This window comes from Scyliorhinus canicula, chromosome 10 (assembly GCF_902713615.1).
Source record: "Scyliorhinus canicula chromosome 10, sScyCan1.1, whole genome shotgun sequence".
Classification (NCBI taxonomy): Eukaryota; Metazoa; Chordata; class Chondrichthyes; order Carcharhiniformes; family Scyliorhinidae; genus Scyliorhinus; species Scyliorhinus canicula.
The window spans coordinates 115,600,270-115,622,978 of NC_052155.1; the positions used below are offsets into that span (position 1 = coordinate 115,600,270).

The following is a 22,709-nucleotide window of genomic DNA, read 5'->3' on the forward strand; positions in this document are numbered from 1 at the left end:
CGGGGCATGATCTGAAATGGCAATGGTGGATTATTCCACATCCTCCACCCTCGAAACCAACCCCCTGCTCAGGACAAAAAAATCAATCCTCGAGTAGGCCTTATGTACGTGGGAGAGAAAAACGAGTACTCCCTGGCCTTTGGCCTCACAAACCTCCAGGGATCCACCATCTGGTCCATAAATCCCCTCAACACCTTAGCCGTCGCAGGCCTACTACCCGTCCGGGACTTGGATCGATCCAATGGGGGATCCAGTACCGAGTTGAAGTCCCCCCCCCATGATCAGGCCCCCCACCTCCAGGTCCGGAATGCGGCCCAACATAGCCGCATAAACCCCGCATCGTCCCCAATTTGGGGTGTAAAACATTCACCAACACCACCCGCTCCCCCTGCAGCTTACCACTCACCATTACATATCTCCCGCCACTGTCAGCCACCACATTTAACGCCTCAAACAAACACCTTCTTCTCCACCAGGATCGCCACCCCCCTACTCTTCTCATCCAGCCCTGAGTGAAATACTTGGCCCAACCCATCCCTTCCTCAGCCGAACCTGGTCCACCACTCTCAGGTGTGTCTCCTGGAGCATGGCCACATCCGCCTTCAGCCCCTTCAGGTGCGCAAATACCCGGGCGTTTGACCCGGCCCATTCAGCCCCCTCACATTCCAGGTTATCAGCCGGATCAAAGGGCTCCCTGCCTCCCTCTCCTGCCGATTAGCCATACCCAATCCCTTGCCCACTACCAGCCAGCGTCCCCCGCTCTGCCAGTTTCCCACGGCGGCAACTCCCCCCCTCCAGCACCCCCCTGCATCCTCCAGCTCCTTCCTGACCGTTTCAGCAGCAACCCGGTACCCCCCCCCCCCCCAAGCCAAGGCTAGGACCCTCCTAGCTGCGCCCCTCCCTCCATAGCACTCCCGTGAGCCAGCTAGGTTCATGATTTTTGAGAGCACACGTGGACTGTGCCGTCGGGAACTCGGCCCATCGGGGGGTTGTAGAATCACAGGTGGAACCACTAATGGATGCGAACAGTGTTTGAACTCCATGCGCCACATTTACGCCATTTTCGGGGTGATGGAGAATTGTGATTGGTGTCAAACTGGCACCTGCCACGATTTTGGCGTCGGACGCCATTCTCCGTCCAATCGTCTTTCCTGATTTTGGTATCGGTTGACGGAGAATTCTGCCCCGTATCTTTTATTTTTTTTTAGAAATTGTGCATGAACAGAGTCACAGGACTGCCAATTAGCTTTTAAAAACAAAAAAAAATCTAAACATGTAAAGTTTGACAAAAGCACTCCTTCATTCCCACTTATCTTCACAAATATACACCGATGTTAAGGATAACAAAGGTTGCAAATATGCTATAATGTTTTTAATATCACAGTCCCATAATCAAATGGGCTGACTGTGGTCAGACAACACCCCACTCTGAACCAAGTGGCAGATGAACAACAACCTTATGATTGCTTCAGATATCTGGCTTTTCTCTAGCCATGTTTGCACTTTCAGCTCTGTCTTAGCTTCAGTGAACAGTACCCTGCTCAAGTTCCAGTTCCTGTTTTCCTTTTGACTTCAATCTTCATGGAAACCTCTCTTTTCAGTACCCTAGTTTCTAGAAATAGCTGTTCTTTAGCATCTGGAACTTGTTTTCTTGCTCATTACTCCATCTTATTGTTTTCCTGCTTCTCGCAGAGCTGTGAGAGCTCTTCCTCTCACTGCTGAGCTCCTTACACACAACCCGAAAGGTCTTTTTTTTTCCATGAAGTGGACCTTGGTGGCTAAGCAACAGCTGATTCTTTCCCAAGCTCTTGTTGACCTTTCACGTGTGCTGTGACCATCAATTCACAAGACACGAGATTGGAAGTGAACAGTGGTTTTAATATGTCTTACAACAGATCCTGCCTGCCTGGCAGCAGGCTCACAACTGCTGATCTTTATACTTCCGGTTAGTGGGAGGAGCCATAGGCGGAGCCAAGGGTGGAGCCCAGTACAAACTCCTCATCTCCCCCTATGGGCAGAGCCTTGCAACTGCACGTATACAGAGCTCACAAAGACACAATACATATAATACAAACACAGTGTACAGAGCTCACAAAGACACAATACATATAATACAACACAGTGTGAATTACTAGGATTAGAATCCACCACAACGTGATAAACTCTCTCAAAATAATGCAGACACAGTTTGAACGGAAACCAAAAACCCCATTCATGCAAAACACTTTTGTTTAACATGAATCTAACTAGAATTTTACCCTTTCCTACACAGAAACACTAAATTTAAACTCACCTAAATCTGACTTTATCTCAAAGATCCAACAATACAAACATAATCACTTAAAACCACCCCTGCTTTCTGACATTGTAACCCGTTGCCTCCCAGTACCCTCAAGACCAAATTCTTGAGCTCACCGGCCATGCCCTTTTTGACCGATCTCTCTACGATGCTCACTGCCCAGAGATGCTATCCAGAACCTACAAAGCATACATGATATGCTTACCCTCTAAACAATCACTGGACAGTCAGGTTTTCCTGCCTGGAGATTATCCTAAATCCCTGGTAGATTCTGGCTATCTCCCTTGGACAGCCTCCCATCCTGCCCCAGTTAGCTTGCTTCCCCGTCTCCACCCTTGATCTTTATGAACAGTCCACAGAAGGCCAAAGAAGCAGCTACTTACTTTAAAATCCACCAGGAAGTCTCCCCCATGAAGTGCAAACCACTTAAATGCAGTCACAAATGTGAATATTCAGCAATCGCGCTCAGGGCAGCAAAAAATTGGAGGGGGATCCGAAGGGGAGGCAGAGAGCACAGAGGTCTCACTCTCTGCAGATAATCTGCTCCTCTAATCTCGGACCCACAAAGCAGCATGGACGGAATCATCGCGCTCCTGAAAGAGTTTGGAGCCTTCTCGGGCTACAAACTCACATGAGCAAAAGCGAGATCTTCCCAGTACACCAGCAAGGGGGGGGGGGGGGGGGAGGAGGAGGAGAAGGGGGGGATTGAGGAGGAGGAGAAGGGGGGGGGGAGGAGGAGAAGGGGGGGGATGAAGGGGAGGGGAGGAGGCGAAGGGGGGGGGGAGAAGGGGAGGGGAGGAGGAGAAGGGGAGGGGGGGGGAGAAGGGGAGGGGGGGAGAAGGGGAGGGGGGGAGAGGGGAGGGGGGGGAGAAGGGGAGGGGGGGAGAAGGGGCGGGGGGGAGAAGGGGAGGGGGGGGAGAAGGGGAGGGGGGGGAGAAGGGGGGGGGGGAGAAGGGGAGGGGGGGAGAAGGGGAGAAGGGGAGGGAGGGGGGGAGAAGGGAGAGAAGGGGAGGGAGGGTGGGAGAAGGGGAGGGAGGGGGGGGAGAAGGGGCGGGGGGGAGAAGGGGGGGGGGGGAAAAGGGGAGAAGGGGAGGGGGGGGAGGGGGGGGGGGGGGGAGGGGAGAAGGGGGAGGGGGGGGGAGAAGGGGAGGGGGGAGAAGGGGAGGGGGGGAGAAGGGAGGGGGGGAGAAGGGGAGGGGGGGGGAGGGGAGGGGGAGAAGGGGAAGGGGGGGGGGGGGGGGGGGGGGGGAGAAGGGGAGGGGGGGGGGGGGAGAAGGGGAGAGGGGGGGGGGAGAAGGGGAGGGGGAAGGGGAGGGGGGGGAGAAGGGGGGGGGGGGGGGGGGGGGGGAGAGGGGGGGGGGGGGGGGGGAAGGGAAGGGGGGGGGGGAGAGGGGAGGGGGGGGGGGGAAGGGAGGGGGGGAGAGGGGGGGGGGGGGAGAAGGGGGGGGGGGGGGAAGAAGGGGGGGGGGGGAGAAGGGAGGGGGGGGGAAGGGGGGGGGAGAGGGGGGGGGGGGAGAAGGGAGGGGGGGAGAAGGGGGAGGGGGGGAGAAGGGGAGGGGGGGGAGACGAAGAGGGGAGGGGGTGGGATGAAGTAGAGGGCAGGGGGGGAGAACGGGGAGGGGGGGAGGGGGGAGAGACGGGGATGGGGGGAGAACGGTGAAGGGAGGGGGGGGAAGCACGGGGAGGGGGGGGGAGGACAGGGGAGGGGGGAGAAGGGGCGGGGGGGGAGCAGGGGAGGGGAGAAGGGGAGGGGGTGAGAAGGGGATGGGGGGGGCGAAGGGGAGGGGGGGAAGAATGGTGCAGAGGGGGAGAAGGGGGGGGAGAAGGGGAGGGGGGGAGAGAAGGGGAGGGGGGGAGAAGGGGAGCTGGGGGGAGAGGGGGCGAGGGAGGCGGAGAAGGGGTAGGGGGGTGAGAAGGGGAGGGGGCCGAGGGAAGAAGGGGAGGGGGGGGAGAAGAGAAGGGGGGGGGGAGACGGGGAGTGGGGGGGAGAAGGGGAGGGGGGGAGAAGGGGTAGGGGGGAACGAAGGGGAGGGGGGGAGAAGGGGGGGGGGGGAAGGGGGAGGGGGGAGAAGGGGGGGGAGAAGGGGAGGGGGGGGAGAAGGGGGGGGAGAAGGGGGGGGGGAGGGGAGAAGGGGAGGGGGGGAGGGAGGGGGGGGAGAAGGGGGGGGAGACGTGGAGGGGGGGGAGAAGGGGAGGGGAGGGGGGGGGGGGAGAAGGGGAGGGAGAGAGGGGAGAAGGGGAGGGGGGGGAGAGAGAGGGGAGAAGGGGAGGGGGGGGAAGTAAGGGGAGGGGGGAGAAGGGGAGGGGGGGAGAAGGGGAGAAGGGGAGGGGGGAGAAGGGGGGGGGGGGAGATAGGGGGGGGAGAAGGGGAGGGGGGGGGAGAAGGGGGGGGGAGAAGGGAGGGGCGGGGGGGAGAAGGGGAGGGGGGGGAGAAGGGTGAGGGGGGGAGAGAAGGGGAGGGGGGGGAGAATGGGGAGAAGGGGAGGGGAGGGGAGAAGGGGGAGGGGGGGGAGAAGGGGATGGGGGGGAGAAGGGGAGAAGGGGGAGGGGGGGGAGAAGGGGAGGGGGGGGAGAAGGGGAGAAGGGGAGGGGGGGAGAAGGGGAGGGAGGGAGGGGGGAGGGGGAGGGGGGAGAAGGGGGAGGGGGGGAGAAGGGGAGGGGGGGGAGAAGGGGAGGGGGGAGAAGGGGGGGGAGAAGGGGAGGGGGGAGTCGAGGGGAGGGGGGGGAGAAGGGAGGGGGGGGAGACGGGGAGGGGGAGAAGGGGAGGGAGGGGCGGGGGGGAGAAGGGGAAGGGGAGGGGGGAGAGAGAAGGGGGGGGGGAGAGAGAAAGGGTGGGGGGAGAGAGAATGGGGGGGGAGAGAGAAAGGGGGAGAGAGAGAGGGGGGGAGAGAGAGAATGGGGGGGAGAGAGAGAAGGGGGGGAGAGAGAGAAGGGGGGGGGAGAGAGAGAAGGGGGGGAGAGAGAGAGGAAGGGGGGGGAGAGAGAGAAGGGGGGGGAGAGAGAGAAGGGGGGGAGAGAGAGAAGGGGGGGAGAGAGAGAAGGGGGGGGAGAGAGAGAGAAGGGGGGGAGGGGGAGAGGAGAAAGGGGGGGGGGGGAGAGAGAGAAGGGGGGGGAGAGAGAGAAAGGGGGGGGGGAGAGAGAGAAAGGGGGGGGGGGAGAGAGAAAGGGGGGGGGGGCACTAAAGGGGCTGCCGTTTCAACAAGCCCGAAATAAATTCTGCTACCTGGGGATCCAAATAGCCCATGACTGGAAAGGGATCCACAAATGGAACCTCACCAGCCTGGCGGAGGAAGTAAAAAAGGACCTGCAAAGATGGAACACACTCCCACTCTCCCTCGCGGGGAGAGTCCAGATGATCAAAATGAACGTATTGCCCAGGTTCCTCTTCCTGTTTAGATCCATTCTGATCTACATCCCCAAGGCCTTCTTCAAAGCGCTGGGACAAACTTATCATGGCGTTTGTATGGGGGGGTAAAAATGCTAGGATCCACAAGAAGGCCCTACAAAAAACAAAATCCAACGAAAAAATAGCCCTCCCGAATCTACAATTCTACCACTAGGCGGCACCAGCCGAGTGAGTAAGGGATGGATCCAGGAGCCAGAAGCCGAGTGGGTGCGTGCGGAGGAGGCCTCCTGCATGGGGACCTCCCTCCGGGCCCTCGCCACGGCAGCACTCCCATCCCCACCCAAAAACACTCCAGCAGCTCAGTGGTGACAGCCACCCTCAATCCTGGAACCAGCTGCGGCAGCAATTTGGCCTCAACAAAATGTCGGACAAGGCTCCCATCTGCAACAACCATAGGTTCAAACCAGCACTGACTGACGCCACCTTCAAAGGTGGAGGCAGGACGGGGGGACACTGACAGTCAGGGACCTATACACGGACGACAGGATCGCAACACTGGATGAACTGACAGAGAAATTTCGGCTAGCTGGCGGGAAGAGCTACGGTACCTGCAGCTCAAAACTTCCTACGAAAGGAGACAAGGACTACCCACAACCGCCACGACAGACACTACTGGAAGACCTACTGGACGCAAGTATCCTAGAGAAGGGAACTGTAGCGACATGTATGACGACTGGTAGGAAAGGGACGACACCGTACTGGACGCAACAAGAAGGAAATGTAGGACGACCTGGGGATGGAGATAGGGTGGGGACTCTGGAGCGAAGCACTGCATAGGGTCAACTCCACCTCCACGTGCGCAAGGCTCAGCATGACGCAACTAAAAGTGGTACATAGAGCCCACTTAACGAGAAACCGTATGAGTAGGTTCTTCCGGAGGTGGAGGACAGATGTGAACGGTGCCAAAGAGGCCCGGCAACCACGCCCACATGTTCTGGTCTTGCCCCAGACTTGTGGAGTACTGGACAGCCTTCTTCGAGGCTATGTCCAAAGTGGTGGGGGTGAAGGTGGAGCCATGCCCGATAGTGGTGGTCTTCGGGGTTTCAGACCAGCCAGATCTATTCCTGGGGAGGAGGGCGGACGCCCTTGCCTTTGCCTCCCTGATCGCCCGCCGTAGAATCCTGTTGGCTAGCGGTCAGCAGCACCGCCCAGAGCTGCAGACTGGCTGGCCGACCTCTCGGAATCTCTCCAAATGGAGAAAATCAAATTCGCCATCCGAGGGTCGGACGACGGCTTCCACAGAATGTGGGAGCCATTCATGCAACTGTTCCGGGACCTGTTTGTGGCCAACGTACAAGAGGAAGAATAGTCGGGTGGCCAAGAATCAGGGGAAAACTGGACGGGAATCGGGGGAAGGTAGCCGGGGGGGGGCTACGGGTTCGTTACGGGGGTTTGATGGCTAGCTAAGGCCCAAACCAAACTAAATAAATGCCAATAAACATGTGCCTCGGCCATATTGGGGAATGTAAAATATGTATGCCGGCTAAAGGGGGGAGGCCACAGTTATATTCGAAGATGCTTACCTGTAAATATATATGTTAATTTTGCGTGTTCTTTTTTTTTCCTCTCTCCCTAACAATTTGTAATTTGTTCAATATAAAACATGAAAACTGAATATAAAAACATTTATAAAAAAACAAATGTGAATAATCTAATTTCTTGTGGTGGAGAGATTAATTTGGAGGGGGCACTTAATTTTTGTGACCATGCCTTTTAACGAGCTTGCATAATATGCAAAAGGACTTCACAACGCTTGTTGACCGGTCTTTAAATTTACGAACATGTTATTGCAAAAGTTCGTCTCGTGGTCGGGAAGTTAAGTTTGGCCTTCTGCCAAATTAATTCTTCGCCCGCCAAGCTTCCCTCTGTAGATGTGCGAGAAGATTCTGGCCAGTGAGACAATGTCTCAAATCATGATCCGAACCCCATTGAAGAAGAGGCCGTGAAACTGGCAGGGTAGTGGGTGAAGATGCCGGTGCCGAAGTGGAGACTCAAATTCTCCAAACATCAAGAATGTCTCCTGTCTGTTTCTCCCAACTGGACACAATAGACCTATTCAATCCTTGTGTTAGCCTCATGACAATCAACACTAATAATCATTATGTTCTCCAGGCATAAAAGGAGAATAACCCTGTCTCTCCGCTCCAGATCCACCTCTGAGGACCTCTCTTCATCAGAAGATGTACTGCCAAGGTGCAACTCTGCGCACTCCTCCAGTGAATCATTTACCGTGATTGGTAATCTATCTACAGTAGGCTTGGGGTCATAATCTGGCAAAAATTTACTGACACAGGTCCACAGCTGGCTGAAGGCAGAGACAGCTAGGCCTCTGACACTTGGGAGGACTGCTGGAGATCAAGCCCCTGCTGAGCTCCATGTAGAAGATGAGCCTCAAGACTTGGCCATAAGAGACCTGTTGGAGATGCAGAACAAGCAGGTGAAGATTAGGCAGAGGTGCCAAAAATCGTGCGCAGAGTGGACCGAAGGCTGGAGGAGTCTGTTATATTCTGTATGCTTTGTGCATCAGCCATTTGACCACTTGGCTGCTACCATGGCGGCTGCCCTTAGAAACCTAAATCCAGCAGAAACATGCAGCGGCGACAATATGCACTCAGAACTGGAATCCATTGCTCTAGCCATGGGTGTAGGTGCAGCAGTAGCTAAGTGAGAGAAGAGGACAAGGCACCTTGATCTCCATCCAGGTGTCCCTTCTCCTCAAGGAGTCCATTGGAGGTGATACCATGGAGGTACCATTGTGCACTAACAGCAAAGAGGAGTGCCAGCCAGGCACCCCCTAGAGCTTCATCCCAGGACATTCCAAGAGTGTCTGGAGCTCAAGTTCCCATCTGCCAGTGATTCTATTGCCTCCAGTCCAGGCCGAGGAGGGCACACCGGTGCAGGACACCCATAACAGGCTGAAACCCTCTAGGCCTTGGCTTACCAGAGGACATTCACCAAAGCCATCGCAGTCAGCAAGCTGCCTCCACCTCAGCTGTGAATGTCAGGGCTGCATCTAGAGGTAGCAATAGAAAAAAGAGAGATTTGAAGGAACAATGGTGGCACAGGTGTCCAACACTGTATATATGATTGACAATTTTAAATATATATTTAATTGCACTGTGTAGAGGTTTTCTGTATGCTCAAGACAGCTAAATATTGCAATTGTTGTGGAGATTTAAGGGCATTCCACTTCATTCTCAATCAGATTCCGAAGATGTGGCTCTACTGATGCACCATTTATTGTATCATATGATCAGTAGTATCATCACTGAGTATTCTGACATGAGTATGTTTCAGCCTTGGCCATCATTTGTGAATGTGTGGCCTAGACACCAGCAGACAAGCCAGCAGATATTGCTCACCCAGTTTTGAGCCCTTTGAAAATATTGTTTGTGCAGTGTTTGCAGCCAAGTCTTGCATGCCCTACTAGTGTCCTGATGCGAGTTGTGAGGAGGATACAAAGAGACCTCAAGGAGAGTTACATTGATTAAATGAGTGGCAAATAACATGGCAAATGGAGTAAGAGGGTGAAATGCATCAGGTTCTCCACTGTGGTCTCAGAAATGCAAATAAGAGTCTTTCCAGATGGGAACATAGAACCTAGGAAACAGAAACTAGGTGCAGGAGTAGGCTATTCAGCCTTTCGAGCCTGCTCCACCATTCAATATGGTCATGGCTGATCCTCTATCTCAATGTCATATTCTCGCTTTCTCCCCATACCCGTAGATGTCATTAAGGTCTAAAAAATAATCTATCTTGAATAATTCAGTACCTATGCCCGCAGCTTTCTGTGGTAGAGAAATCCATCTGTTCACTACCCTTGAGTGAAGACATATTTCCTCATCTCTGTCCTAATGAAATGAAAATCGTTTATTGTCACAAGTAGGCTTCAAATGAAGTTACTGTGAAAAGCCCCTAGTCGCCACATTCCGGCGCCTGTTCGGGGAGGCTGGTACGAGAAATGGTCTACCCTGTATTCTGAGACTATATCCTCTGGTTCTAGATTCTCCAACCAGAGAATAAATCCTCCCTGCTTCTAGTCTGTCCAGCCCGGTTGAATTTTATATGTTTTAATCAGATCTCCTCACATCTTTCTAAACTCTAGTGAATACAGGCCCAGTTGAACCAATCTCTCCACATAGGATAGTCATGACAACCCTGGGATCAGCCTAGTGAACCTCCGCTGCACTCCGTCTATGGCAAGTATATTTTTTCCTCGGGGAGGGAGACCAAACTGTATGTGATACTCCAAGTGTGATCTCACTAAGGCCCTGTATAACTGCAGTAAGACATCCCTACTTTTGAACTCAAATCCTCTTGCATTGAAGGCCAACATACCATTTGTTTTCCTAATTGCTTGCTGCAACTGCTTCTCCACTTTCTTTCTTTGAAATATTTTCATTCAAGGCATTTTCAAATTATTTACAGAACACAAGTAACCATCATGCACAAACCGTAGTCCTAACACAAAACTGCCCCATGTCCCAACCTGATTCACTTTTCCTTCCCGGCTGATGTTTACCATTCCTTAAAGAAGGCAATAGGGCAGCACGGTGGCGCAGTGGGTTAGCCCTGCAGCATCACGGCGCCGTGGTCCCAGGTTCAATCCAGGCTCTGGGTCACTGTCCATGTGGAGTTTGCACATTCTCCCCGTGTTTGCGTGGGTTTCACCCCCACAACCCAAAGATGTGCAGGTTAGGTGTATTGGTCACGCTAAATTGCCCCTTAATTGGAAAAAAATTAATTGGGTACTCTAAATTTATTTAAAAAAGAAGGCAATGAACAACCTCCACCTCGAAATGAACCCCTCCTCTGACCCTTAATGGCAAATGTTATCTTTTCCAGATGTAGGGATTCTGCCAAGTCACTCACCCACCTCGCATAACAAGTTCTGCCTCCGGACTATCAGGGAGGCAAAGGCCAACAGTCTCTCCCTACCTGCACTCACGGATCTTCCGTCACCCCAAATATCACCACCCATGGGCTCGGAGCCACCCTCACCCCCAAAATCTCCAACATATTCCACGCAAAGAACTTCCAGAACTCCTCCACCTTCGGGCAGGCCCAGAACATATGAGTGTAATTAGCCAGTTCCCTCGAGCACCGCCTGCAATTATCCTCGACCACCAGAAAAAACCAACTCATCGCAACACTCTCATGTGTACTCTGTGCACCATTTTAAATTGAATGAGGCTTTGTCTCAGACACAAGGACGGTCGAATTTACCTTTTGCAGGGCCCTCACTCCATAACCCCGCCTCAAATACCACTCTCAGCTCCTCCTCCCACTTCATCTCCTCTCCATTTCCATTAATTCCCCGTATATGCCCAAGATCCTACCCTTCCCTATCTCGCCCTCCGACTGGAGACACCCGCCAGTTCATAGTTGGATGTGAGAGGATAGTCGCACTTAAGAGTAGTTCCAGTAAAATTCACTGAATTAATTTAGTAGTTATTGTGTGTATAGTTGTGTTAGTTATCTTTCCATGTGTTTGTTAATAAATCATCTTTCTAGTTTAAACAGCTAAATGTTCTGTGTATCTCATTACAACGGCCATATCACAGAACATAACATGGTATAAATGCAGAACATTTAAAGATAATGACAGAGAATCATAGAATCAAAGAATTTACAGTGCAGAAGGAGGCCATTCGGCCTATCGAGTCTGTACCGACCCTTGGGAAAGAGCACCCTACCCAAGCCCACACCTCTACCCTATCCTTGTAACCCAGTAACCCACCCAACCTTTTTGGACACGAAGGGCAATTTAGCTTGCCAATCAACCCAACCTGCACATCTCTGGACTGTGGGAGGAAACCGGAGCACCCGGAGGAAACGGAGGAACGGGAGAGAACATGCAGACTCCGCACAGGTAGTGATCCAAGCCGGGAATCGAACCTGGGACCCTGGAGCTGTGTATCAACTGTGCTAACCACTGTGTTACCATGCTGCCGAAGATGAGTCGAAAGAGGCCGAAGAACGAAAAGAGAAGATTTGCCCGGTGACTGGTGAACTATGGCTGCCTGCAACTCAGTGCAACAAATGACAGTGAAGTTTGAGATGGAAGGTTTAAAGGCACCCCACCAGCTTCAAGTCTTGGGTAACGTAGATGAAAACTGGCGTGTTTTCAAGCAACAATTTAGACTCTAATTTCAGCCCTTGGCGTGCAGGGCAAAAGGTGTATTGCATTGCTGCTCACGGTAGCATGGTCCTCAAGCAATAGAAATACACAATACCTTTCCTTTTGATAGTGAAGAGGAAAGCAAGAACTATGATGATGTGATAAGTACTTCAATCGGCATTGCTCTCCGAAGAAAAACAAAACATTTTAATGTTGCATATTTCGTATCTGTACCCAAAAACCAGGCGAATCTTGTGATAACTTTGTAACCGACTTGAGGCTAAAGGCCCAGACCTGCAATTTCAGTAATCTAAAGTCATCAATGATCCACAATCAAAACAGTGCTGGGATATCGAATGATAAACTCCGTGAGAGAATGTTACGGGAAGACGACATGAAATTAGAAAATGGTTATTAAGATCTGCCATGTGAGTGAGCTGGCTGCACAGCAGAAACATTTTGGCGCCAATATAGGAGATACCAGCACCATCTGCACTGTGATGCAGTCAAAAAAGAAATGTGGTCTCTGTGCGGGTCGGCCATTTTAAGCGCACTGTGACACAGTCAGAAAGGATGTGTGGTCTCAGTGCGGGTGGTCCTTTTGAACGACCCACCGGATCTACCACTTTATGTCAGCAATGCAGCAATAGACATTGCCATAACAAAGTCCTGCACTTGGAAAAATCTGCCAGAAGTTAGGCAGAAAGAGTAAGTCACTAGGCAATGCACCTTGCGTCCAATAGTTGACCAAATAGAATCACTTAATGTGCATAACGAGATATGCACCGGCAACCTGGTTGCTGTGAACATGATCTCGACAGGGGACCAGAATATTTTGACCAGTCAAAGCTGCAAATGTTGTCTCGTTATGTGCTGCCCTAGTGATGCGGGCGTGAAGACCATAAGAGGATAGATGGAAACTTCGGTGATGATAATGGCATTGCGAACAACATGCAAGCTCGAAAACACTGAAAATCAAGCCACAAATGGTCCCAAGAGCAGTACTCCTGAAGGACTATAACGGTCAGCAGAACAAATGTTAGGTGCATGTGAGCTTGTAGTCACTGGCAAGGACAGAATGTGCATGATACATTCTCCATAGTGGGGACAGAGCGCAAATCGCTTATTGGAGTGGAAGTGTGTGAAGAACGTGGGCTCGTTAAGCAGATGTACGTTGCAGAAAGCATGGCACCCCGCCAACATGTATCAGTTGAAACTATCATGAAGGACTATACAGAGGTGTTTCAAGACTTTGGAACTCTGGCTTTTACATAGTGCATCCAGCTGAAGGAGAATGCAAAGCCAGTCGTGCACGCATCGAGACGAGTGCCTGCTCCATTGAAGGAAAAACTGAAGGCCGAGCTTCACAGAATGACCGCTCTAGGAGTCATCAGGTGCATAGAGGAACCCATCGACTGGGTTAACACCATAGTGCGTGTTAAAAAGAAGAATGGGATCTGAGGATATGCATGGACCCCAAGGAAGAGGGAAGAAATAGCGTGCGAGATGGCTGAAGCTATGTGCTTCACCAAGTTGGACGTATTGCAAAGCTTCTGGCAACTCAAGCTGGACAAAACCAGCACCAGACTGTGCACATTTAACACACCCTTCAGGCACTACTGCTTCCTGAGGCATAATTTCCGCATTTGAAATCTTCCATTATGCCATAGAGCACGTAGTGGAGGGGTTACCAGGCGTCCGCTTTTGATGATATAATCTGGGGCTGCACACATGGCAAAAGGCTTTTAGAGTCCTATAATGGGTAAAATAAAATGGCCTCAAGCTCAACAAACAAAATGCCAAATCGGGGTTGATACCATCACTTTTTTAGGGGACAGGCTCTCGGCACAAGGTGTGCAGCCGGAGAATGAAAAGATTAAGGCCATTTTTACGATGCCACAGCCCACAGACAAAAAATTGTGTCTTGCGCATATGAGGGATAATCAACTTCGTGGGCAAGTTTATTCCCAACCTCACCTCCAAAACTTACCAACTAAGACACTCGCTAAAAAAGGATGCAGTGTTTCAATGGTCTCCCAGACACGAGCAGGTGTGGCTAGCACTGTAAATCTCGCTGATGACAGCGCTGGTCCTTGCATCTTTTGATCCAGGGAGGACAAAACGGCTGATGCGTCCCAGGATGGCCTAGGAGTGGAATTGCTGCAGCAGGGCACAGATGACTGCTGACTGCCGGTGGTATCGTGTCCAGGACGATGTCCGAAAAAGAGTGCAGGTATGCGCAGATTGAAAAAGAATTCCGTGGGTTAATCATGGGTCTTGACTAATTCCATGCTATGCGTATGGGCTGCCAATGTTTCTGGTGGAGACTGACCACCGGCCACTTTGTGTGCCATATGTTCCCGAGAATACAGCGTCTAATGATGAAGCTCCAGCGCTATGATTTCGATCTCATCTATACACCAGGCAAGTACCTTGCCATCACTGATACACTTTCTCGAGCCACAGCCATCAAGGAAGTACACCTGGTTGATGAGGATGTGCAACTACATGTCAATCTCATTGCTGCGCGCTTCCCGTCTCCAATGAGAACTCGCATCTAATAGGCAAAAACAGCCAAGGACATAGTCCTACAAACGGTAATCAAATCTCTCTGAGAGGGATGGCCTAAGTGTTCCTGCTCGGGGTACCACAATGTGCGCTCAAATTGGGTGAGGCAAATGGCCTTCTTCTGCAACAGCACAGGATTGTCATTCCGAATTCCTTGAGGCTGCGTCATGTTCAAGAAGTTCCATGAAGGGCATCTGGGCTTTGAGAAGTGCTAGCGCAGGGTCAGGCATCACCCAAGAAATTGCAGGCATGGGCGATCACTGTGGCACGTGTCAGAATTCTGCTGCAAGCAAAGCAAAGAGCGATGCATGTAGGTGAAATTATTGCCAAGTCGTTGGCAGAAAGTGGGCATGGACCTGTTCCACTTCAATGGGAGAGACTACCTTGTAGTTACTGACTACTTCACTATCTGGAGGTTGCACAGTTGCCAAACACGGACTGCTCGGTGTGTCAAACAACATGCTAAAACGATCTTTGCCCGGACTGATCTACCAAGCACTGTTATGTCGGACAATGGCCTTGTTTCAAAACTCATGAATGGGCTGAATCGCTCATCACTATGACGTCAGGCACATAAACTTCTAGTCATTTATATCCCCAGTCAATGGGAAGGCAGGAAAGGGTGTGCAAATTGTAAAACAGCTGCTAAAAAAGGCTATTGATCGGCAGGACGACAATCTATTTGGCGCTTCTAAGCCATCGTTCAGCGCCACTCGTCAATGGACTGTCGCCACACAGCTGCTCATAAATAGACAGCTACTGACGACCCTGCCTTCCATGGCAACTTCTCCTGTAAATCGATGATTGGAGCAGTAATTGCTTTTTTCAAGAGGAGGCAGAAAGAGGTCGATGATAGATCCACAAGAAATCTCTAGCCAATGGATGGTCAAGACTGGCAAAGGTTTTGCAAACAGGCAGGTCCACATTTGTTTCTGGATCTTATTGCGGATAGTACAGGCTTGCGAAGGAACCGATGAACGGTCTTGAAAGTACTGAGTCTTTTGTGCTGAGTCCTGCAGAAGAGCTGGTGTGTAATCCTAAACTTGAAGAGGACACAGACCACCCAACAGAGCCAGCGATCAGAGAAACGGATGCAGGAACACCAGTGACAAATAAGGGTGGTACATGATCGCCGATTCAGCCATCACTCAGGAGATCAATCAGACTATGTCGCAAGCCTGAAAGACTGAACTTGTAATAAATTATGTACAGTGTGTGTTCAAAGTTATCATGCATATCAGGTTGTTTAAGGAACAGTCGCATTTGTAAATATTAATGCCTCCAAGGGAAGGGCGATGTTGTGATATGCATGTACACTTAAATGTATATTGTTGCATATTTGTGCGCAGTGTTGGTACGACGTCCAACCAGCAGATGGAATCAGACATCCATCAAGTGACAAGAGACACCCACCAGTTGGTGGTAAGACGTACGAGAGGATAATCACACTTAAGAATAGTTTCCAGTAGAATTAATTTAATAGTTATTGTCTGTATAGTTATCGTTAGTTATCTTTCCATGTGTGTTAATAAATCATCTTTTCAGTTAAACGACTAGATTATCTGTGCCTCTCATTACAACAGACATATCACAGAACACAACATCCATTACCTCTCCGCAATTGGAACTCCTCCTCCAACTCTCCAACTTCGCAAACCTAACCCCCACGAACAGGTCCCTAAAACACTATCCTCACCCGCTCCCACACACACGACATAGATTTATTACACCAGGGTTAGATTCTCTGTTTGCCACAGATTGGCACCCAAATGACACAACCTCCATCTTAAAATGTTGCCTGCACTGATTCCACACGCTGAGTGATGAAACCACTGCCCGGCCCGTGGAGTACCTAGCCAGCCGAGGATGGAAGAGGCACCAGTAATAGTGCCCTCAAGCTCGTCCCTCTACACGAGGCCTCCTCCATCCACCCCCATGCGACCTCCTTCATACCCCACTTCCTGACCTTTTCAACATTCGCTGCTCAGTACTAATTCAGCAAGCTCAGCAGTGCCAATCCCACTCTCCGCCTATCCCTCTCCAAAAACATCCTCCTAGTCGGGGTTCCTTACACACCCATATAAACTCCAAAATCATCCTATTCATCCTTTGAAAGAAAGACATGGGCACAAAAAAAAAATCGGGAGATTCTGAAAATAAACAAAACTTTGTCAAAACTGTCATCTTTACTGTCTGGACCCTCCCACCCAGTGAAAGCAGAAGAACATCCCACCTCTTAAAATCGCTCCTCCACCAAGTTCGCCAATTCAACTTATGCAATTGGGCCCAACTATGGGCCATCTGTAATCCCAAATATCGAAAACGTGACTTGACCAATCGAAACGGTAACTTCTCCAAGCCTGTAGCTGAGCACTGACTGGAAACCTCACTCTTTCCTACATTGAGTTTATACCCTAAAAATGACCCAAACTCTGTCAATATCCCCCAAATCCTACCCATACTCTCCACCAGATCCATGATGTACAACAATAGGTCGTCTGCATACATAGAATTTACAGTGCAGAAGGAGGCCATTCGGCCATCGAGTCTGCACCGGCCCTTGGAAAGAGGACCCCACCTAAGCCATGCCTCCACCCTATACCAACACCTCCACCCTATCCCCGTAACCCCATCTAACCTTTTTTGGAAACTAAGGGCAATTGTTGTTAAATAACATTTTATTGACGGTATTTTCTGTATAGTAACAGTAACAAAATAAACATATACGGAAACTGTAAACATAATGCAAAAGCCATTTACCTCTCATAAGGTCCCACCATTATGACCCCTACTCTAATCTAAACTACCTCCCTCTCACCCCCCTCTGCTGATGATTAATTCCCGCAAAGAAGTCGACGAACGGTTGCCACCTCCGGGTGAACCCTAACAGTGACCTCAATGTAAACTTGATTTCCTCCAACAGAGAAAAGCTAGCCATGTCCGAAAGCAGGTCTCTGACTTTGGGGGCTTTGCGTCCCTCCAAGCTAATAATATCCGTCTCCAGGCTACCAGGGAAGCAAAGGCCAGAACGTCCTGCCTTTTTCTCCTCCTGGATTCCCAGTCTTCCGGCACCCCGAAAATTGCCACATCTGGACTCAGCGCCACCCTTGGTTTTAACACCATGGACATGACATCTGCCAAAACCCTGCCAAAATCCCCAAAGCTTCGGACGTGCCCAGAACATGTGGACATGGTTCGCTGGTCCTCCCGCACCATTTTGCGCACCTGTCGTCTACCCCAAAGAATCTGCTCATCCGGGCCACTGTCATGTGAGCCCGGTGAACAACCTTAAATTGTATCAGGCTGAGCTTGGCACATATTGCGGACGTGTTAACTCGGACTCAATGTGACCAGCACCTTCTCCCACTTGCGCTCCGATCCCATAAGCTCATCATAAAACGCTCCCTTCTCCTACCCACCCTCTGGAAACTAACCTGTCCTGAATCCCCCTTAGTGGTAGGAGCGTGAAGGTTGACACCTGTTTACGAAGGAAGTCCCGTGTCTGCAGATACCTGAATTTGTTTCCCCTCGCCAACCCAAACTTTTCCTCCAACGCCCTCATACTCGGAAAGTTCCCTCTATGAACAATATCCCCCATCCTCTCAATCCCTGCTCTCCGCCATAACCGGAACCCCCCCCGTCCATACTCCCCGGGGGCAAACCGATGATTATCACAGATTGGGATCCAGGCCGATGCTCAGACTGCTCCCCACATGCCGCCTCCACTCGGCCCCAGACTCTCCGGGCCGCCGCCACCACTGGACTGGTGGAGTACCCTGCTGGCGGGAACGGCAGAGGCAGTTACCAAACACCCCCAAAACTGGTGCCCTTACATGAAGCCACCTCCATTCGCACCCATCCCGAACCCTCCCTACCACCCACTCCTGATCATGGCTATATTAGCCGTCCAGTAATAGTTGCTAACATTTGGCAGCGCCAGCCCACCCTCTCCCCGACTCTGCTCAAGCATTACCTTCCTTACTCGCGGGGGTCTTGCCCGCCCAGACGAAGCCTGTGATCACTTTGATGACCTGCTTAGAAAAGGACCGCGGAATAAAAATGGGAGGACACTGAATATAAATAGGAATCTCGGGAGGACCGTATCTTCACCGTTTTGCACCCTCCCAGCCAGAGACAACCGGAAGCGCGTCCCATCTCCGAAAATGGTCCTTCATTTGGTCCACCAACCGGGCCAGATTCAATTTATGCAGCAGGTCCCATTCCCACGCCACTTGGATGCCTAGGTACCTAAAGCTTCCCTTTACTAACCTAACGGCAGCTCTCCCAGTCGCCTCTCCTGGACCACAAAACATCTCACTCTTTCCCCATATTAAGCTTATACCCGAAATCGGCCAAATTCCCCTAGAGCCCTCATGATTTCTTCCATCCCCCTCTATTGGGTCCGAAATGTACAGAAGCAGGTTATCCCGCGTAGAGTGAAACCCTGTGCTCCAACCCCCCCGGACCAGTCCTCCCCAGCCCCTCGAGGCTCTCAGAGCAATTGCCAACGGCTCTATAGCCAGTGCAAACAACAGTGAGGAGAAGGGGTATCCCTGTCTCGTCCCCCCGGTGTAGTCTAAAATAGTCCGATGTTATCCTATTCGTCTGTACACTTGCCACAGGAGCCTGATACAGGAACCTGACCCAGTTGATAAAGCCCTGCCCGAATCCGAATCGTCCCAGTATCTCCCACAGATAGTCCCATTCTACCCGATCAAAAGCCTTTTCTGAAACCAAAAGAGAAAATGCTGGAAAATCTCAGCAGGTCTGGCAGCATCTGCCAGACCTGCTGAGATTTTCCAGCATTTTCTCTTTTGGTTTCAGATTCCAGCATCCGCAGTAATTTGCCAAAAGCCTTTTCTGCATCCATTGTGATCACTACCTCCACCTCCCCACCTTCCGGGGGCATCATGATCACATTTAAGAGCCTTCTTACATTGGCTACCAACTGCCTACCCTTAACAAACCCCGCCCAATAACGTCCGGAACACAATCCTCAATCCTGGAGGACAAGATTTTGGCCAGCAACCTGGCATCCACATTTAACAGGGAGATCGGCCTGTGAGACCCACACAGCATCGGGTTCTTGTCCCGCTTAAGAATCAGCGAAATCATTGCCTGTGACATCGTCGGGGGCAACACCCTCTTTCCCTTACCTCATTGAACATCCTCATCAACACCGGCCTCAATATCCCAGAACTTTTTATACAACTCCATTGGGTACCCGTCCAGACCCAGGGTCCTTACCCGACTGCATGGCCTTCAGACCCTCCACTATCTCTTCCAACCCGATCGGGGGCCCCAGCCTTTCTACCCACTCTACATCCACCTTTGGGAAATTCAGCCCCTCCAAGAAGTGCCTCATCCCCTCCGGCCCCATAGGGGGTTCTGATCTGTACAGCCTGCCGTAGAAATCCCTAAACGCCTTATTCACCCCTACTGAATCACCACCCAGGTTCCCATCTCCGTCCTTTACTTTCCCTATCTCCCTAGCTGCCTCCCTCTTCCTAAGCTGCTATGCAAGCAGTCTGCTGGCCTTCTCTCCATGTTCATAGATCGCCCCCCTCGCCTTTCTGAGCTGCTCCACCTGTGGTCAGCAAGTTTTTGTTTTTTTTAAATAATTTTTATTGGAATTTTTTACAGAAAATATAAAAATATAACAGCAAGTATAGCAACTAGCAGTAATATGCAACTAACAGCCCCATTACACCCACAATTCCCCCCATACCATAACATCACATGTATCACACTCCCCCCACCCCCCCCAACAAGAGAACTTAACCATAAATTAAAATTAAATAAATCAAATTTAAATAAAATAAGCAAACATAATCATTGACCTGCAGGTAGCTCTGAATACATTTCCTCAGCCGCTTGCACGCCCCTTAATCTGCCAAAAGTCCCACATCCAACCTCCAGTGTGGGCACTGATTACTGTCTTTACTAACCTGCGATCAACCCAGTGCGGAGCATGGTTTGAGATTGTCATTGCCAAGTACCCCATGTCCACCACCCCAGCCAGCAAGGCCCTGCTCAAAATAAAGAAATCAATCCGGGAGTACACTTATGCACATGTGAGTACAAGGAGAACTCCTTCACCCTCGGCTGCCCAAACCTCCATGGATCCACCCCCCCCCCCCCCCCCTCCCAATCAGCTCCATGAACTCTTAGTTCCTTTGCCATTGCTGGCACCCTGCCCGTTTTCGACCTTGACCGGTCCAAGTAAGGGTCCATAACCGTGTTGAAGTCCCCTCCCATGACCAACCTGTGCGAGCCCAGGTTCGGTATCTTCTCCCAGCATCCTCTTTATAAACTCCACATCATCCGAATTTGGGGCATACACATTTACTAATACCACCATAATGTACCGACTTCCCACGTCCGAGACTATTCTACCCGCCTCAATCACCACCCGCTTATTGATCAGGATCACGACCCCTCTAGTCTTTGAATCTAATCCCGAGTGAAAGACCTGACTGACCCAGCCTTTCCTCACTCTAACCTGGTCTGTTACTCTAAGGTGCTTCTCCTGCAACATTACCATGTATGCCTTCAATCCCCTAAGATGTGTGAACACATGTGCCCTTTTGACCGGCCCATTTGACCCTGGAACATTCCAGGTGATCAGCCTAGTTGGGTGGGGGCTCATTTCCCCCCCCCTCCGCCAATCAGCCATCCCCTTTTAGGCCCGCCTCCAGCCTGATGCCCGCGCCTCCACCGGTCGATCCCAGGCAGCCCTCGCCCCCAACCTCCTCCTGTCCCTCAGCTCAAAGTCCCTCCCTCGCAGCAGAACATTCGGTCCCCCCCCCCCCCCCCCCCCCCCCCCCCCCCCCCCCCCCCCCCCCCCCCCCCCCCCCCCCCCCCCCCCCCACCCCCCAAGTACAAACACTAAGGGCAATTTAGCATAGTCAATCCACCTAACCTGAACATTTTTGGACTGTGGGAGGACACCGGAACACCCGGAGGAAACCCACGCAAACACGGCGAGACGTGCAGGCTCCGCACAGACAGTGACCCAAGCCGGGAATCGAACCCTGGGACCCTGGAGCAACCGTGCGAACCACTATGCTACCGTGCTGCCCTACAGGGAGACAGTGCTCCATTCCGCCCTCTTAATACCCCTCCAGCCCCCACAGAATCCCTAAGTGCCATCGGCAAAGGCTCGATCGCCAATGCAAAAGGCCCGATCCCTGGTGCAAATGGAAATAATGGAAATATCCTGAGCTAATATTATTCATGTAAACACTTGCCATGGATCCCTGTACAACAACCAAATCCAATCCACAAATCCCTTCCCAAATACAAAACCGTCCCAATACCTCGAACAAATAATCTCACTCAACCCGGTCAAATGTCTTCTGATCACCGCCTGACAACCCCCCCTCTTCCGGGGCATCATAATCACAATTAACAGCCTCCTAATGTTGGCCTACAACTGCTGTCCCTTCACAAACCCCATTTGATCCTCATCTATCACCGCTGGCACACAATGCTCCATGTGCGCCGCCAGCATCTTAGCCAACAGCTTTGCATCCACATTCAACAATGATATTGGACAATACCATCCGCACTCCTTCAAAATAAGTGAAAATGATGTCTGTGTCAATGTGGACTGAGCTCCCCCTTGCCAGTTGACTCGTTAAACATCTCCACTAAATTTTGTATCAAATTCTTTATAGAATTCCGCTGGGAACCTGTCTGGACCCGGGGCCTTCCCAGACTGCATCAAATCCATGCACCGCATCACATCCCCAGCCCAATCGGGGCACCCAACTCCTTCAACTTCCCCTCCTCCACCACAGAAAATCCAGGCCATCCAAGAACCGGTTCATGTCCAAGTGTCCCCTTGCCATCTGGGAGCCCAGACTTATACAGCCCCTGGTAGAAGGCCTCAACTACCCCATTCACCTTCCCTGACTCTGACCACCCTACCACCCAAATCCTTCATCCACCCAATCTCCCTCACTGCCATCTGTCACCTCAATTGGTGCGCCAGCAAGTTGCCCACCTTCTCCTATGTTCGTACAGCGCACCCCTCCAGCCCAATGCAACTGCCCCACTGCTTTCCCCATCGACATAAGCTCAAACTCTATCTTGAGCTTCTTCCTCTCCTTCAACAACCCTTCCTCAGGGGCCAGTGAATACATTTGATCCACCGCCAGAATTACCTCCACCAATCTCTGCCTTACCAACCATTCCACCTTATCCTTATGTGCCCAGAGTGAAATAAACTCTCCCCTAATTACTGCCTTCAGCACCTCCCACAACATGGAGGCAGAGACCTCCTCATTTCATTGAGTTCCACATAAGTGCGT

General features: G+C 51.6%; 1 protein-coding gene across 3 annotated transcripts in view; it reads right to left on the minus strand.

Annotated features, from left to right (window-relative positions):
• Positions 1-22,709, minus strand: part of LOC119972615 — a 296,819-nt gene that overhangs the window by 25,002 nt on the left and 249,108 nt on the right. Inside the window, exon 7 of one of the 3 annotated variants that reach the window (XM_038809605.1) lies at positions 8,647-8,718. The exons of the other annotated variants lie outside the window; for them this stretch is intronic. Within the exon in view, the coding sequence (XP_038665533.1) occupies positions 8,675-8,718 (44 nt within the window). The 3' untranslated portion in view covers positions 8,647-8,674. The remainder of the gene's footprint in view (positions 1-8,646; positions 8,719-22,709) is intronic. 3 annotated transcript variants of the gene reach the window in all.